The sequence below is a fragment of the Melanerpes formicivorus genome, unplaced genomic scaffold (genome assembly GCF_026170545.1).
Source record: "Melanerpes formicivorus ecotype bairdi unplaced genomic scaffold, bMelFor1.0.p_v2 SCAF_12, whole genome shotgun sequence".
Classification (NCBI taxonomy): domain Eukaryota; kingdom Metazoa; phylum Chordata; class Aves; order Piciformes; family Picidae; genus Melanerpes; species Melanerpes formicivorus.
Window position 1 is genome coordinate 17,207,739 of NW_027142364.1, and position 16,831 is coordinate 17,224,569.

Consider the following 16,831-nt stretch of genomic DNA (forward strand, 5'->3'; position numbering starts at 1 on the left):
ATCACATGGGAAAGTGGGAGAGAAGTCATATGCTATGCAAAGAACCCATGATCTCTTGACTGTAACTCTCTGATCTCATAAATAACAGACTGCTTTACAGGGTTTTGCCCAAGGAAGATCCAAGTCCTGTTCTTAGAGCTGTCCCTATGGCACACATGCTCTGCTCCATGTGAAGAGACAACATCATTATCTCTTCTTGCCATCTCCCTTTAAAGATTCATCGGATTCTGTTGTGAACTTGCCTCCAAACTAACTATGTTAGTCCCTGCACAACATCTAGGTAGCAGAGGTTTCACAGTCTTGACTCTTCCCTGTTCAGAGGTGAAAAATAGAAGCCTAGAAGCACTCAAATATGCAAGGATGGAGACTGTCAGCACTGCACAACTCATGTCTTATTCTAAGGCCTGTATGACACTTGGAAGGCACCTGGGTGGGCTTTCAAAAGCCCAAAGAGCCAGGAGAATGTCAGACAGAACTTCAACAGGTTTTGCATTACACAGGTAAAATTTGCCATCTTGTCCCAAATTTAGGCAAGGAATTATTATTTCTATGGCAGGTTCAAATCGGACATTCAACCATACTGATACAATTAGCTTAATAAAGTCCAAGTTCCACTTATCAAAGAGCTTTAAAAAATAGTACATGGGGACAGAAGGAGGAATAAAATTTCAGGACCCAGAGAGTTTTGCATGTTTTTATACCACATCAAATTGAAGTGTCTGTTAAAATACTTTCAGCTCTCTTTCCATGGCAATTACCTGTATCACCATATTGTTAACATGCTTAACCTCCACAGAAACAAAGGCATCAGCAAAGGCATGCTGAGTCTATTGCCATGGTTCCATGCAAGACTTGAAATCCTGGAGAGATCTGAACAGACCTCTGGGGGCTCAGTGAATTTTCTAAGGGTGGTGACTTGAAAAAAAAGGATTAAAAAATACTCATGATAGGATACAGCAAGCATTCTCCTTGGACACATGGAAGTAAACTAGGAGCAAAAGTAGAAATAGATGACAATAAATCCGTGCAAGACTAAGATGTGAAAGGTTAAAGATGAGAGAGAGACCAATCTGAGGGAGGCTGTCATGGCCTTGAGGAGAAAAGGGAGAAATAGGAATATCCCAGGAGAGCGTGGACAGGTCTTGGGACAGAACATGAATGGATCACAGTAACACAAGAGTGAGGCTGCAAACTTATCAGCAATGCCATCAAGCATGTGTTTTCATGAGAGCAACAGGAAGACAGTCAACTGCCTCTTACTACCACCAAGAAGCACAGCGCAAGCTCATACACATGTGACAGGGAGCTCTGGTGAAGCTGCAGATCCTTCCTGCACACAGTTGCTGTGTTGCTGCAGAAATGTCCAATAGCCATTAAGTCACAGCACAGCACAAGTCTAAACCCTACTAACCAGACACTCTGGAGGAGATACAAAGAATTATTTGCTTTTCCTAGGCTGCTTCTTTCAGATTTTCTATTGAGACCATGCCATCTGGATGCCCATCTCTAGGTTTTTATAGAAGTAAAATAATTTTATCTCAGTTTAATATGTCCAGAAGCTGCATGAAAACTGATGCTGCTACTAATTAAATCATCTCCCTGTGTCAGCTTATATGACAGCAACAAGGAAATTCAAACTTTGCATTCAAAGAATAAAAGCAATTGTGAGACGAAACAAAGGACCAGACAGCAGAGCACCTACAATGACAACTGATCCATATCCTGTGACTGCAGTGAGTACTACAGCTCTAGAAGCAGGCAATCATTATTAAGAAGCACAATTTTTTCTTATGCTCCCTACCTCAGTTGACTCTTTGGGTAGGATTTCACTCTGCAGAGACTTTTGCCCATGGGATGTGCTAACACACAGGGGCTGCACTGACATCGAGCCACGATGTCTGAGGGAACTGTAATCATTAAGAGTTAAACAGGAGTGTTCACCATTTCCTGGAGCATTATCACATTAAATAACACTCAGAGCCAGCCTGAGCTCCTCCTAATCCAGTCAGCCATGGATCTCTTCCTACTCAGATGGCTGACCCAGGCTTTGGTGCACAGGTGACATTTCAGCAGGGCTATAAATAGATGCTCTGCAGCTTAAAATCCTGTCTGCTCTGAGACCTCTGCAGCCCTGTCTGGGGGCACAGGCTCTGGTTACTGAGCTGAAGATAAGAAAGAGATGGGTTTATTGCAAGGATGTGACTCTACCAACCACTGCCTCTGCTCCTCTGTGAGTACAGACCACCTCTCTCCATAGGCACCTCTCTCATGCCTTAAGTCTTGTTCATCTTTTTGTTTTTCATTTAAATAGATTTCACAGATGTGTATCAAAGCACAGAACAAAGGAAACAAACTAGAAGTAGCTACTAAAAGGCAAGCAGCAGCTGCTTGAAATGAAATGAAAATAAGGATATGAAAATAAGGTTTGACAGACACAGGTCCTGAGCAGTAGGGACAGGATTCTTCCTCCACCAAAAGGGTTTGCTCCACTGACTTCAGCTCAGTTACTCTAAATCAAGGGGCTCAGGGGCTCTGTGACAGCACACGGTGTGCCTAGTCGCCTTTGTAATGCTAAATTTCAATTTCATAAATCCACAAATGTGCAAAATGGATAAAGGAATTAAGGATGAGGAGAAAATCTACTCTGCTTAGCTTTCTCTCACTCCCATGAGCATATTAAATCAGTTAATGCCACCAAGGAAATAGAGCCATTTAGTGAAACAAAGCAGTGGATTCGATTAAGTGGGCCACAGTGGAGAGCAGCAGTGCTGTGAGCTGATGGGAAGAGCCCTCACACAGCAAATTGAAATGCATTTCCATTAGAGAATGCCTGCTCATCAAAACCTAAATCTTTTACAGGGATTGGTTGGTTTTGAAGATGCAGGCACTCTGCCAGTTTACTTGCCTGGCCACATGCTTGCCCAGCTGCCCAAAGGCTGCCCTGGACTTCAGGTTCTCCATTTCTCTACAGCTTGCCATGGGGAATCCTGGACGAGGCCTGCCAGCATTCCACCAAGACAGCCTGCATTAGCACCCTTCACCACTCAGGATGTCAGATACCAAACTTCACTGGAGAGGAACTGAAGACAACTTCAAAATCAAACAGAAATCAAGCCCATTTGGATTCAGATTGTCCTATCTAATAACAACAATGGCACAGCTTGGAAATACATCAGAGCTATCATCTAAAAAGGACTCTGAGGGGAAGGCTGGGAATCATGGGCTGATTCCAGCAGCCATTAAAAAGAACAGGATCAGAAAGATTGGATATAAGTTATGGAAGTGTGAATAAATTGGATTATAATTGTAGGGCGAGATTCCAGCACTGGCCAGACTACCCCCGTGTTGAGCAAACAGACAAGTACATGGAATAATAGGCTTTCTTAGTTGCTGAGATATATTTAACTCTGGTGAGACCCCACCTGGAGTACTGCACCCAGTTGTGGAGCCCCTATTACAAGAGGGATGTGGAGGTGCTGGAACGTGTCCAGAGAAAGGCCACAAGGATGATCAGAGGGCTGGAGCACCTCTCCTATGAGGACAGACTGAAGGAGTTGGGGCTGTTCAGTCTGCAGAAGAGAAGGCTCCCAGGTGACCTAATTATGGCCTTCCAGTATCTGAAGGGGGCCTACAAGAAGGCTGGGGAGGGACTTCTCAGGATCTCAGGCAGTGATAGGACTAGGGGGAATGGAATGAAGCTGGAGGTGGGGAGATTCAGGCTAGATGTGAGGAGGAGGTTCTTCACCATGAGAGTGGTGAAATCCTGGAATGGGTTGTCCAGGGAGGTGGTCGAGGCCCCGTCCCTGGGGGTGTTTAAGCCCAGGCTGGATGAGGCTCTGTCCAGCCTGATCTAGTGTGGGGTGTCCCTGCCCATGGCAGGGGGGTTGGAACTAGATGATCCTTGTGGTCCTTTCCAACCCTGACTGACACTATGATACTATGATCAGATCTTTGAGCTTTATCCAAACCAGAAGAGTAAATTCACTCCTATAACAAATGTCAGAGGGAAAAACAGAGTTCATCCGGTAGAAGTAAATTATTATACATAAAATAGGAACATCTTAGAGAGCCCCTGGGCAACTCCTGGCTTTCCCTCTAGCAATGAAGTTTAATAAATAGATGAACAGATAAACCTATGAGAAGGAGTGACACACATTTGCCTTGTACTTACTGAAAAGTCATCATCAGGGAATAATATCAGGTCCTTGAACTGGTTATCCCCAATATTTTTTTCAATCTCTGTGATAACAGCTTCATAATCCAAAGGCTCCAAGAGTTTGGGTTTTTCCTGCTGTGAGGGAAAAAGAACAACAAAAAAAAAAAAGATCAGGTAATGTCTCTGCACTCAAATTTACCTTCCACTCCCTTACACCCAAGTATGAACAACTTCTTTTCCCCCTCCTCATTCTTCAGAGCCTGATGCAGCTGAGCTCCTGCAGGAATAGTGGAAGCTGAGCTAATTCTAACTCACACTCCATCTGAAAACTCCAGAGCAACCTGCCAGTTCATTACAGAGACCAAAACCTATGTGTCATTCTCAGGAATACTCTCTCCATAAGAACATGTATTTAGACAGATGGACACAATTTGATCTGAATGTAGATAGGACTTAACATGAGCCTGCAGTGTGCCCAGGCAGCCAGGAGGGCCAATGGCATCCTGGCCTGCATCAGGAACAGTGTGGCCAGCAGGACCAGGGAGGTCATTCTATCCTGTACATTGCACTGGTTAGGCTGCACCTTGAGTACTGTGTCCAGTTCTGGGCCCCTCAGTTTAGGAAGGAGGTTGTCTGCTGGAGCATGTCCAGAGAAGGGCAACAAAGTTGGTGATGAGCTTGGAACACAAGCCCTATGAGGAGAGACTGAGGGAGCTGGGGTTGCTTAGCCTGGAGACGAAGAGACTCAGGGGTGACCTTATTGCTCTCTACAACTACCTGAAGGGAGGTTGTAGACAGGCAGAGGTTGGTCTCTTCTCCCAGGCAACCAGCACCAGAACAAGAGGACACAGTCTCAGGCTGCACCAGGGGAGGTTTAGGCTGGAGGATAGGAGGAAGTTTTACACAGAGAGAGTGATTGCCCATTGGAATGGGCTGCCCGAGGAGGTGGTGGAGTCTCCATCATTGGAGGTGTTCAGGAGGAGACTTGACAGGGTGCTTGGTTGCATGGTTTAGTTGATTAGGTGGTGTTGGATGATAGGTTGGACGTGATGACCTTGAAGGTGTCTTCCAACCTGGTTTATTCTATTCTATTCTATTGCTGTAATAAGCACCTTACTAATGTCTTCACTGCATTACACAGTCCTGCCTCTTGAACTGATGGTAGCTTGATAATGCCACCTCATTGTTTTACTTGGTATTAATCCAAGCTTTTGCTCCTGGGAGAAACTATCTGCCACCCATTCCCATGGTTTCTCTTGTCAGTAATGGCATTAGGATCATCACAATAGTATTATTATTGCCCAGAACAGGGGTAAAGTAAGAAACCATCATAGAAACAGCCAAACAGAAGTGAAGTCACACAGTCTCGCGATGCAACCCAAAACCAGAAAATAAGAAGCCCATCTGACATGCTAGAGTACATTAAATGAAGAGTCATGTATTAGGGTGACAACATGTGCTTAATCCAAACACTTCAGCATCAGAGAAACTAATGAGAAAGGGCAGGAGCACTGCTGGAAGGGATGGAAATGCAGGTGGTGAGACAGAAAAAGGACACCAGTGCAAAACAAATGCAGAAATGCTTCTGCAGAACACTTTTTCAGTCTGATACAATGGTGGACATCAAGTCAACTGTATTTTCCTACTTCCCTTGCTCTGTGCTATTCAGAATAAGATTTTCTGCTTCTCTCCTCCCTAAACCAAACTGTGGTGTGAAACAGAGCTTTCATCTCTCTATAAACCGAATTTCTCCAGTGGGTCAGCTCATGATTCTCCACCAGATTTGATTATATATGTCACTCACATATGGTTCATTATACAGGTAATGGTCCAAATACACAAGTGTCTCTCTCTTTGGGCTTCATTCTAGACAGTTCTTGTTTATTCAGTAATTACAGTCCACTCAGAGTTCCTCTCCAGCCCTTGTGGACACTGTTTCCCTTCTACACTAAGTTCAATACTCTCTTTGGTATCAGATGCATCTATGAAAAGTCTAATTAGGAATCAGTAACAGAGCCAAAAAAACCCTAGATTAAACCACAGGGATGCACACTTTCCTAGAAAGCCACTCATCTGCTGAACATCTTATGATGGAATCAGAGTTACTCAGGACCTCTGCAGCAGGTAGCTTGCTCCAACTCCCTGGTCAAAGTAGGGCAAGTTGGGTCAGGCTGTAGGAGTTGTTGTTCAGATGAGTCTTTAAAATCTCCAAGGATAGACATGACATTTAAAAAGTTGGAGCTGTTCCTTCAGCAGTTCAGTCTATTAACTGTCAGTTCAGTCTGTTAACTCTTAGTCTCCTTTGTCAACTTAGGAGTTAATAAACGTCTAAAAATCCTTAATATTCAGCATCCAAAGGCCAAAAGCACTACCTACTGAAGCTGGTACAGTAAAGTTTCTAAAAGATAGATATGAACTATAGAATTGTTTCAGTTGGAAGAGGCTTGTAAGATCATCAAGTCCAACCATTAAGCCAGTGCTGCTAGGTCACCACTAAACCATGTTCCTCAGCGCCACATCTACTCAGCTTTTAAACAAATCCAGGGATGGGGACTCCACCATGTCAATAGGTAACGGTAATAAATTGAAATGTTTTGAAAGATCTTTCCCAAGGAAACTGGTGCATGTACATCACTTGTGGGACATGAGGTAGAAGGAGGAAAGAGATGCAACACTTGACCTACCTAAATACGGTGTACCTTTAACAACCAACTCCCAGGAAACCACTAAAGACCTGTCTGTGTGAATAAACTAAAAAGGAATTCTGGCACACAGGTACTGGGCTACATTCCTTCCTAAATGAATCTGGAGATGTACAAGTACAGTTGTCTGTCTTGTCTTAGTGTTATGAAGGGGAGATTGAATTGGAAATAAAGCTTGAGGTTGTTCAACAGAGAAAAGAAACTAATCTAGAGGGATAACACATCAAAACACAAAAGGCCCAAATGGAAAGAAAGAGCTTTAAAGTCTAATTTAGATGTTGTGACAGAACTGTATACCAGGGTAAGACATGGCACCCTGCTACAACACATGAGACTTCATATCAACCCAGCTATGTCACATTAGGCTGTTCAAAGCTGGTACTTGACCCTGACCAGTGCCAGTTGACATGTTAACATCCAGTCCTGCTCAAGAAGCACACAGGTTGACTAGCAGCTGTATTCTTCAGCAAGGTTTCAGTCTGCTGTTCCCCATAGGATCCCCATAGGCTCATCCAAGCATCTCACCATGCACAGCTCCCTTTCCTTCCAAGTTACATTGAGTCACTGCAGTATCCATTAGCCACAAGTTTTGGCCTCTCCTTCATTAAATTTACCACAGTTTTTATTCATTAAATATTCCTATATAGAGATAAGTTTCAAGAAGTTAAAACACGAAGAAACCTCAGTGCACACTGAATGTACCACTGCTGCTGTACCACTCAAGTTGGGAACAATGCCCAGTTCTGAACAAAGTGCACTCAGTCTGAGTCTCAGCAGAAAGCAAACCTGTCATACTGCAACTGTCATCTTCTGTAGGCAACCTACAGCAACCACTTAGAAGAAAATCAAAGTGAGAACACACGAGCTGACATTTATGAGGCATGAGTGTTTCATGCAGGCATTTTCCTGTGTAGTGGTTTCATGCACGATTTCTGCAGAAAGTGTGTTACACTGACTACACTGAGAACCTGTCTTCTTAGAGCAGACACTGTTTGGGTGAGAGGTCTGCAAAAATCTCAAATTTTAATAAGCCAGATGTGCCACTGAAACCATAAATGTCCACTCTTCCAAACCAGAGATGTGTCAACACAGTATTAATCTAGGTCAGATGCTCCTTGGAAACACATTCAAAGTCAGCTTGCAAAATCTCATTAAAAAATGCAAAGTGAACTAATGAGATAGAATCACAGAATGGTTTGTGTTGGGAGGGACATTTAAAAGGTTATCCAGTCCAATCCTCCTGCAGTGAGCAGGGACTTCAACTAGATCAGATTGCTCAGAGCCCTGTCCTGGAATGTTTCCAGGCATGGGGCTTCTATCACCTCTCTGGGCAAGCTCTGTCAGTGTTTCACCACTTTCCTTGTGAAAAATACATTACTGATATCTATTCTATACATAACTTACATAAGTAGTTACCTTCCTATTGAAGTCACAGACTAAGACTATCATTTCAGTCATACACTGAGAAAGAGCTGGGGGATCCCACAAATCTTGGAACTTCTCTTCAAGTAAGGGGGAATTCCATACATGCACGCAGTATTTGCTCATTCTCTACACCAACGGAAACCACCCTTTCTGCTGGGACTGGCAGAATGAAGAGGCATTTCTTCTTCCCCCTGGAAATCCCTGTGAGGTTGGGGAGAGCACAGCTAAATCTCCTTCAAAATGAACATCACACAGATGTTCAGATGCAAGTGGAGTCAGGGTGAGCTATGACACAGTGGCCTCTCTTTTCTCTTCAGAAACTTGCAGCACTTGGAAAGCTGCCCAAAACACCCCAGGGGAAACTTCTCCTCGACAGCTGCAAGGTCGTTCACATTAGACATAAATGCAACTGGAGAAAACCCTGAAGCAGAGAAGCAGAGTGAGCATATGAACATTGCTGCTCCCAGCACTAATTCCCTTGTTCTCAGTGCTGCAAAGTGCATGATCTGATGGAAAGCTTTTAGCAGATGTTAACAGAGAAGTCTTAGCAGAAAGTTTACTCATCCAAAATGTAAGCAGACAACGACAGAATTACTCAAAAACTTTTCAGTGTTCAAGCACTTCAATATTTTCCTACTGCTGCAATGACAAATGTTGTTCTTCCTTCTATAGCAGAACAGGAAAATCCTGTAAAAAAATGCAATATTCTCTATAATATCAACTCTCACAAACCAGAGATGCCACAGCTCATCCTTGTCAATACACTGGCTACAGAGATAACCTCATTCATTCCCTGCCAACATCAAGCAGGACAGTATGATGGACATGATGCATCTCTTCATCAACTCTGCATGTTCTTAACAAACCTTAGGACTACACAACGTGGACACTGACTTCATTCTCTGCAGAGGCAGTACTCTGGATTTGGAAAAGCTCAGCACCCCAATTCTGAGCAGCAGCTGGTTTAGTTGGTGGTTTATCTCCAGAAGGCATGGAACCACTGCTCAGTGCTCTTCCCACACGCAGAGAGTAGCAGTGGTGTTGAGATTAGCAAATTCCTCCTCATGAACACTCACAGAGATCTGTAGATGAGTAGGGCTGATTTAAAGCTATTTTAATAACCATAGTGCTGCCTCTTCTCAGTTTAATGTGTCTGTTCTTTTTGGAAGTGGCCCAATCCAGCCAGCTGTGCCAAGATCAAATTATGCTGTCTCGCGTTTTTAGAGTGCTTTTTATATTCTCTGTCTCGAGTGAGTAATGAATTACATGGAGTTGTACCGAGCTCGTTGTGAACACATCTAGTAAAGAGGCATCTCCAACTCTTCACCTGCTACAACAAGCACAGCAGAACCATTTACTTCACACCCTGAAGCGCTGTGTACTGCTCTGTGCTGTTGAGCTAACTTTCCCAAACTCCTTTTGAAGAGTGAGGGGGTCTTCAATGAACACCCCAGAGGGATAATCACCATTGAATTTCACAGGGGAGAAACAGCCCAGACTCCACCAGTGACACCACCATCTTCTGACCTGGGTACAAAAGCATTGCTTTTCTCAGTAATGATAACTAAAAATACCCACAAAAATTTATTTTGCAGGAATAGATATGGTACCTGGCTTGCCTCCAGCTGCACAGATATTGTGCACTGATGCTAGCACCCATCTTCTCTTCATAATTACAGGATAAAATGACTTCTGTATCATCTTCCTGAAGCCATATTTCTATGAGCACTCACTAAAGGAGGAAATGATGTAACTGAGACCAATATTCTCTGGATAGCCATCCCAAGCACTTCCCCATCCTAAAAATAAATGACAACAATTTTCTAATGCTTCAATGATGTATTATTCCCAAACACCAAATCCTGAGTATCTAAAAGTTATTAAATTTAACACAGATGTTTAAATTAATTTATTCCCTTCCCCATGCCAGGAAGAAGAAAATTAAAGCAACAGCTGCACAGAAAGACTTTAAGCTAATGGACTTCAGTAACAAGAACTAAAATATCTTCATGACAGGGGGGGATCTAATGCATGCACATGAGAAGAGTAGAAAGAATTGTGATGACCAGAATGGTTAACACCAAGCAGGACACTGATTTTCTGCTTCATCCAAGCTATGGCTTGTCTCAAATTCTAATTCATTGCAGCAGACATTTGAAATGAGCAGCCTTACAGGAGAAAGGGCCACTTACTGAAATAACAGCATGGCCTTCCTTCATTTTTATGACTTCTCAATGATCCTATTAACCAAGTCTAGTTCTACTAAAACTCACAAGAGCAAATTAAATCACCTTCTGGGATGACATCAACCTGAAGTCCTTTTCACACTTCTTCACACTCCTTTCCTTTCCCCAGTTAAATACGGTCTCTGGCATCATACATGGCTTAGGATTGTTTTATATGGCTAATATATGTAGTTAATTTTACTCCACCAGGGTGGGCCAACTTAAATCAAGTGTTTCTTTACCAGGCCTGTCCAAACTGAAGCTAAGGAACAGTTGGGGCTCCATGACTTTTGGAAGAGGTGTACAGGCAAGGCTGAATTTAACTCTTTCAGACACGTGTGCAACACAGACTGCCCAGCAGCTTTAAGACCACAGCTGCTTGAAAGGAGCTGAGGCTAGAAAACAATTTGCCTTTTATGGAGCCACCAAAACTTCTGCCTTTTTTTGTAAGACTAAGATACATCCCTATTCACCATGAGGCAGTACAGCAGTTGGATGTCTGGGATGATTTCCATGGCAAAGGGCATCTGCACTGGGCCCACCTTGTGCCCCACCAGCTGAGATGATGGGTGAGCAGCCAGATGACCCAATGTTCTCTGGGCAGCATCTATCCTCAGTGAGTAGAAACACCACAGCCATGCTGCAATTATGGTGTCCCCAAAATCCAGAAGTTGCTGAGGTTGGAGTGATGGGTCTCATTAACCCAATGTGCTTTTACCCCACAGATCTCCTACACTGTGTTACAGATTTGTTTAAGGAGCAGAGGAGAAAATTCAAGGTATGCAAAAGGTATTTCTAAATATAACTATAATTACAAACTAGGGCAAAGAAGCCCAGCCAGAATCTGCAGGCAGATGGCCTCTCCTTATATTTTAGATCTGACCATTTTTATATTGCTTGGCCTCTTAGGCATCCATTTACAGTCACCAAACTGTGGCCAAGTCACAAAGGCTACATTTGGCTCAGTTTGTGATTCACAGTCAACAAATTTATTAAAGTAGTGGTACAAAGAAAGTATTCTGTGACACCCTCTCCCTTCTACCCTAAACCACATTCATCAGCAGGTCCAAAAACGTTTAATTTTTCATGTCTTTCAGCAAACCTTGGAGAATTGCACTTGGAGAGGATCCAGCCAGTTTTTCAGGGCTGTCCAGCACAACTGAGACACTCTTCAGTGTCAGTGGTGAAGCCGACATGCTAATAAATTTTGTTAAGGGGACTGCTGGTTCTCATAAGATCCTGGTGCAGAAAAAAAGCATCACAGAAAGAATCACAGAGAGATTCTGCTCCCCCAGATTCCTAGTGATCCAGAAGCACTGCAGTACCAGTTGGCTTAACAAGAGTGTCTTAGTTTTAGAGCAGACAGAAAGGTATTTTGCTCCTCGCCAAAGGAGTAAAATAAAAACGCCCCTCACAGAACTGGAAATTTAAATGGAAGTACTACTTACAACTACTGACACTATTTACACAAATGGAAAACACACAAATTCTCATTTCATCTTACAACAACCTCATTAAGCCAAAACCCTTCCAACAAACCAGGCTTCAGTGCCCCCCCAGGTCTCCCACCGTTCCTCCCTATCCCCCCAAGCTAAGCCAAATGGCACAGCTCCACAGCTAGCTTTGCCCAGGCTGAGACAGGCCACAAACCTCCCCCACATCGCAAGAGATAAGAGATCCATGCTGGGAAGAGAGACAGAGGCAGAATAGGGAGAAATTGACTCTGCAACCTGTTTATATAGCAGATGCAGGGTTTATGGGATAAAATGACAAAAGATTACAATTTCCTGTGCTCATCTAAGTCCCTTGGAGGACTTTTCAGCTGTTTGTGTGGTTAAGGCATCCAGGCTTAAACCTGCAACACAGAGAAAACCTGTGGAAGATCCTGCTGAGAATAAAGAAAGTGAAAAGTCTTTTTAATTCATTAAAAGCCTCTTTATTCCAAGAAAATCCTGAGTGACACCAATGAGGGATTTCCTTGGCTAAATGAGACTTACTGTGTACAAACACAGCTGGATTGGGATGAATCCTAATTGCTTACGTTGGAAACTACTATTGTTTTGTGGGTGAAAATCTACTTTACATATTTTCCAGTCTTAAAAGTTATTATAAGAGAATTCAGTGTCTGAAATATGGATCCTCCTCTGTTTTAAGTGCTGGGCCAGGTGCCGCTATCAGAGGCTTTGGTGGCATGCAGACACATAACATCTCCAGCAAGCTGACCTGCCAGTGTCCAGGGTTATGACTGCTCAAACCACAGAGAGCTGTTCTCAGGCAGCTGGGAGTGACCTACTCTTTTCTACTACCTTTTCTTTCTCACATTAGAATCCGTTGCTGCTTTCATTATGAATTCTGAAAGCACCAGGCCTTACAAAGCTCTCTCTCTGATGGTTAAGGGTTCAAGTCCCACAGATGGGGTGGTTCAGCAAGGGGATGCTTCAGGCTACACACAAGACATAAGTGTTTCCTGAATTCTGTTCCTCCATCATGATCACACACCTGCACAACTTTCTGAATCAGTAAGGGAGCACATACACATATGCATCATCATGTTGCTCAGAGGTGGCAGATGCCTCACCCCTGGAAATATTCCAGGTCAGGTTGAAGGGGACTCTGAGTAACCTGCCCCTGCTCACTGTGGAGGGGTTGGACTACATAACCTTTAAAGGTCCCTTTCAATTTAAATCTTTCTATAACTCTATGATTTAGTGACTAGCACTTGCCACCATAAAACAGTCTGCAAAATACTTAAGGTAACAAGAAAACAACCTTCTTCCCTGTGTTTTATGAAGTAGCTGGAAACCCTTTTCAGGAAGGAGATAAATAAGTTTCCTTAAATCAGAAAATTACTGAAGTCAGCATTGCCAGACCACCACCATCAAGACTTCTAAAAGAAACTGCTGGGGGTTTGATGAAATTTAATGTATTGCCTTTTCAGAGTGTCAAAAATGACCCCTTCTGAATAGCAAGGATGTCTGAAGCCTAGGCTAAATATTTGCCCACAGGCCACTGCAGGGCAAACCCAAGAAAGTCTTGTAAAGTGTTTTAAGGGTTGTATTTGTAAGTTTAATTTACCCAGACCTCTAACCTGGCAACACTGAACCACTTCACTCCCCTTAACTGACCTTACCTGGAGGGAAAAAAAGTGCAGTTATAGCAACAAAAACTTTTATTTGAAGGCCTAAAACAATTCACAGAGCAAGCAAACAAAACCCAAAATGTGATCTACTTGTCTTGATAGAGACATCAGACAGGTAGGATGTACTGGAAGAAGACTTGGACAAAGAGATGAGAGCTATGGGGGAGCAGAGAGGACCTGGCACCCAGCCACTTGCCTCGTTAGTGACTGCTTCACCCTGTGGAGGGAGAAGTGAATTGTCCTACCCTGGACACCACAAAGCAGGTGCTGGAAGGAGACTAGTTCAATTGCTCAGCAAACACTCTGTGCTTCATGTTTGCTTTTCATAGCATGGTCCCAGGCAGCAAAGTCAGGGCTGCAAACAGGAATATTAATGAAACCATCTTGCAATCTGCACACACTGGAGTTGTTTCTAAGATTTCAGTATGTTTATGTAAACAGTGCTTCTGACTCTGAGAGCACAAAACCACACATACATGTAACACTTTACATATATAGGCACTGTAATCTAGGGAAAATCTAAGTCAGAAATAGATGCTTCCAGTTTTTGCCCTTACATGGCACTCAGGTGACCTTATAGCAAAGATAGAAGACCAGCCCTGACACCACCAGCAGCTATACAGCAGCAACAGAACCACTTATAGCAACAAGATCAGATCAAACCAGTCCCCTCTGTTTTTGCAAGCTGGGTGAAGAAGGCAAATGGAGCACTCTGCCAAGAGTCACCTGTGTAAGCCCCAGAAGAAGGACCGAAGGGACCAAGTGCTCCCTGCTCCACCAACTTCATCCAGCACAATGGTGCTGCTGCCAGAGCAGCAGCTTGTTGTGCAAAACACCCTGTATGGCACAGAATTATCTTCAAAAATGTGTTTATTTACTCTAAAAAGAAATGTTTCTTTTAGTAAACTTTGGTTTTAGAGTACATGGGTTCTTAAAAAACAAACAACAAAACCCCAAAATGCTCCTAAGGGAAAACTCTTCTGTCTGTTCATTAGGTCATACTCTTATGCCAAAGACTTTGATTATATTTTAAGTCTGATTATGAAGTTGCAACATATAAGCAAACTACAGTCCCTGTTTTCACTTAAACACGAAAATGTAGATGCATGAAGCCCTAGACTATTAGACTGAGCAAACAGAATTTTCTGAAAGGGACTCAACCACTTCAGAAGGCCCTGAAGCAAAAACAACTGACAAATGTTTGCATGAGCTCTGAATAAACTCTTCAAAAATACCATTTGACTTCTAGAGAGTCCTTAGTAATAAGTCACTGTCCCATAGGGAAAAATCTCAATGTGTGCTGTTCTGCCTCTGTGAATATCTCTCTTCTTCTACCTACATTGTAGTTACTGATCTCTTAATGTATTATAGATATTATCCATGCTACAGACCTGAGTAAATAATTATATTCCCATGGAGGCTCTCTGTAGACATCAGTACCAGCTATACCTGACCATTATACACTCAGCTCTCACAAAGGCATTAAAATCATAATAATTTCCTTGACATCTACAGCCCCCCCCAATCAATTACCTATTGAGTGAGTTATTTACACACACAGAACATAAATCAGAGCAAAAATCTGACCAACCACACTGAGTTCAATCAACAGCCTACAATCAATTAGAACTAATCAGATCATAATTAGTCTTACTAAAAATAAAGGAGTTTCCAGCAAATAATACAAGTTCAGTTACAGAAAAACAGAGGTCTAAATGTAGTCTATTAAGAAACACAGGATTTGAATAAGGTGTCCACATACAAAAGGCTTTAGAGCTGCAGCACAAGCTAACACCAGGATGGAATCTGTACTATCAGAGGTGCAGAGGACTGATGCGTGCAGGAACAAACGGCTCCTGGTTGATAGCAAAACGTGCCTGTAGGCCAAAGATTTCACATGCTCCAGTTATGAGATATTGGGTAGAAAGACACAGGTCACAAGCCAAAAGAGTAAAGCCAAGTGTGCCCATGTTTCCTAAGGGCTAAACAAGCTGTTGAGAAATATGCTCACAGGATAATGACACACTGACCCCATCTCAGTCTGTCTGTTGTTTGAAAAGAACAGGAATCACAACAGATTCCCCTGAAACTCTGAGTTATGTCCCTGACATTACGGCAGCCAGGCTGTTCATGGGAAGTGCAGTGTGAAGCACGAGCCTTGGATGAAACAGGCATAATGTCTCCTTCCAATTTAAAGTGATAGCCACACAATTACAAGTGCACCAAATTCTAGGTCAGAATATTTTATTGATGGTTAGTAATCACAATTTAAAGGTTCTTTGTCACTCACCTTCTGTTACCTGAGGATACAGGCAAAAATATGCAACTATATTCCTCCCTACCTGCCAACAGGCCATTGACCTACAGCTGCTATTCAGGCTTTGCTTGATTTCCAGCCATACTTACCTGGAAGGTTTCAAGCACTTCAGGCAAGCACTATTCACCAATAACAACACAGCTCCCTCCTAACCAGGATTGAAGAGGATAAGTCAAGCAGCAGTGCCTACCTCTTGCCGAAGTGCTGAAAGCTGCTAGGGTCAGATGCTTTCAGCAGCACCACCAGCACTCATCCTTGGGGCTCAAGACCACGAAGCTTAAACTTGGCATCTTGGACTGTAATGCCAAGAGCAACAGGAACTACATTGTGAAGCAGCCTTGTCAAAAAGATCCATTTCCATACAAAATGGCGGCTCATCAGAAGCAAAAGCCACACGCTCTACTAGATGAACCACAAACCATCTTAGTCTGTGACCAAGTGTTACAACTGAAAAAATTATCTTCCTTCCTCTTTAAAAAAGTTAATAAGAATAAGCATCTTCACTGTGCTATCACCAATTCTTTGCTGCATTGGACATGGAGAATGGCCTCCAAGAGCCTCCAGCATACACACACAACCAAAAGAAACACTGGATCTGCAAGTCTACAGAAGAAACCCAAACACTTCTTGCCATGGAGAAAAGAATTCAGTGTCTCCACAGCATTCCTGGGGAAGCCAATGTTTGACATCTGAAGAGATCTCTCAAAGTGAAGAGAATGCACTGAAAAGCACTACTTGGCTAAGGCTTCTCAAAAGCACGCTTCAAGCATTTCACCTACAATCTTCTGCTGTTTCAATGTCAGTAAAGCTTAGGCACTGCCCAGTTACCTGGGAGGTTTGAGAGCCACAGTCCTGACCCAAAGCCAT

The 16,831-nt window shown here is 43.1% G+C and overlaps 1 protein-coding gene across 7 annotated transcripts in view; it reads right to left on the reverse strand.

Annotated features, from left to right (window-relative positions):
* The window catches only part of DOCK10 (dedicator of cytokinesis 10), a 161,090-nt gene that overhangs the window by 97,035 nt on the left and 47,224 nt on the right, over positions 1 to 16,831 (reverse strand). For 6 of the 7 annotated variants that reach the window (XM_068145507.1, XM_068145506.1, XM_068145509.1 and 3 more), the window contains exon 2: positions 4,172 to 4,291. In XM_068145507.1, the coding sequence (XP_068001608.1) occupies positions 4,172 to 4,291 (120 nt within the window). The remainder of the gene's footprint in view (positions 1 to 4,171; positions 4,292 to 16,831) is intronic. The other variant, XM_068145504.1, reaches the window with a different exon arrangement.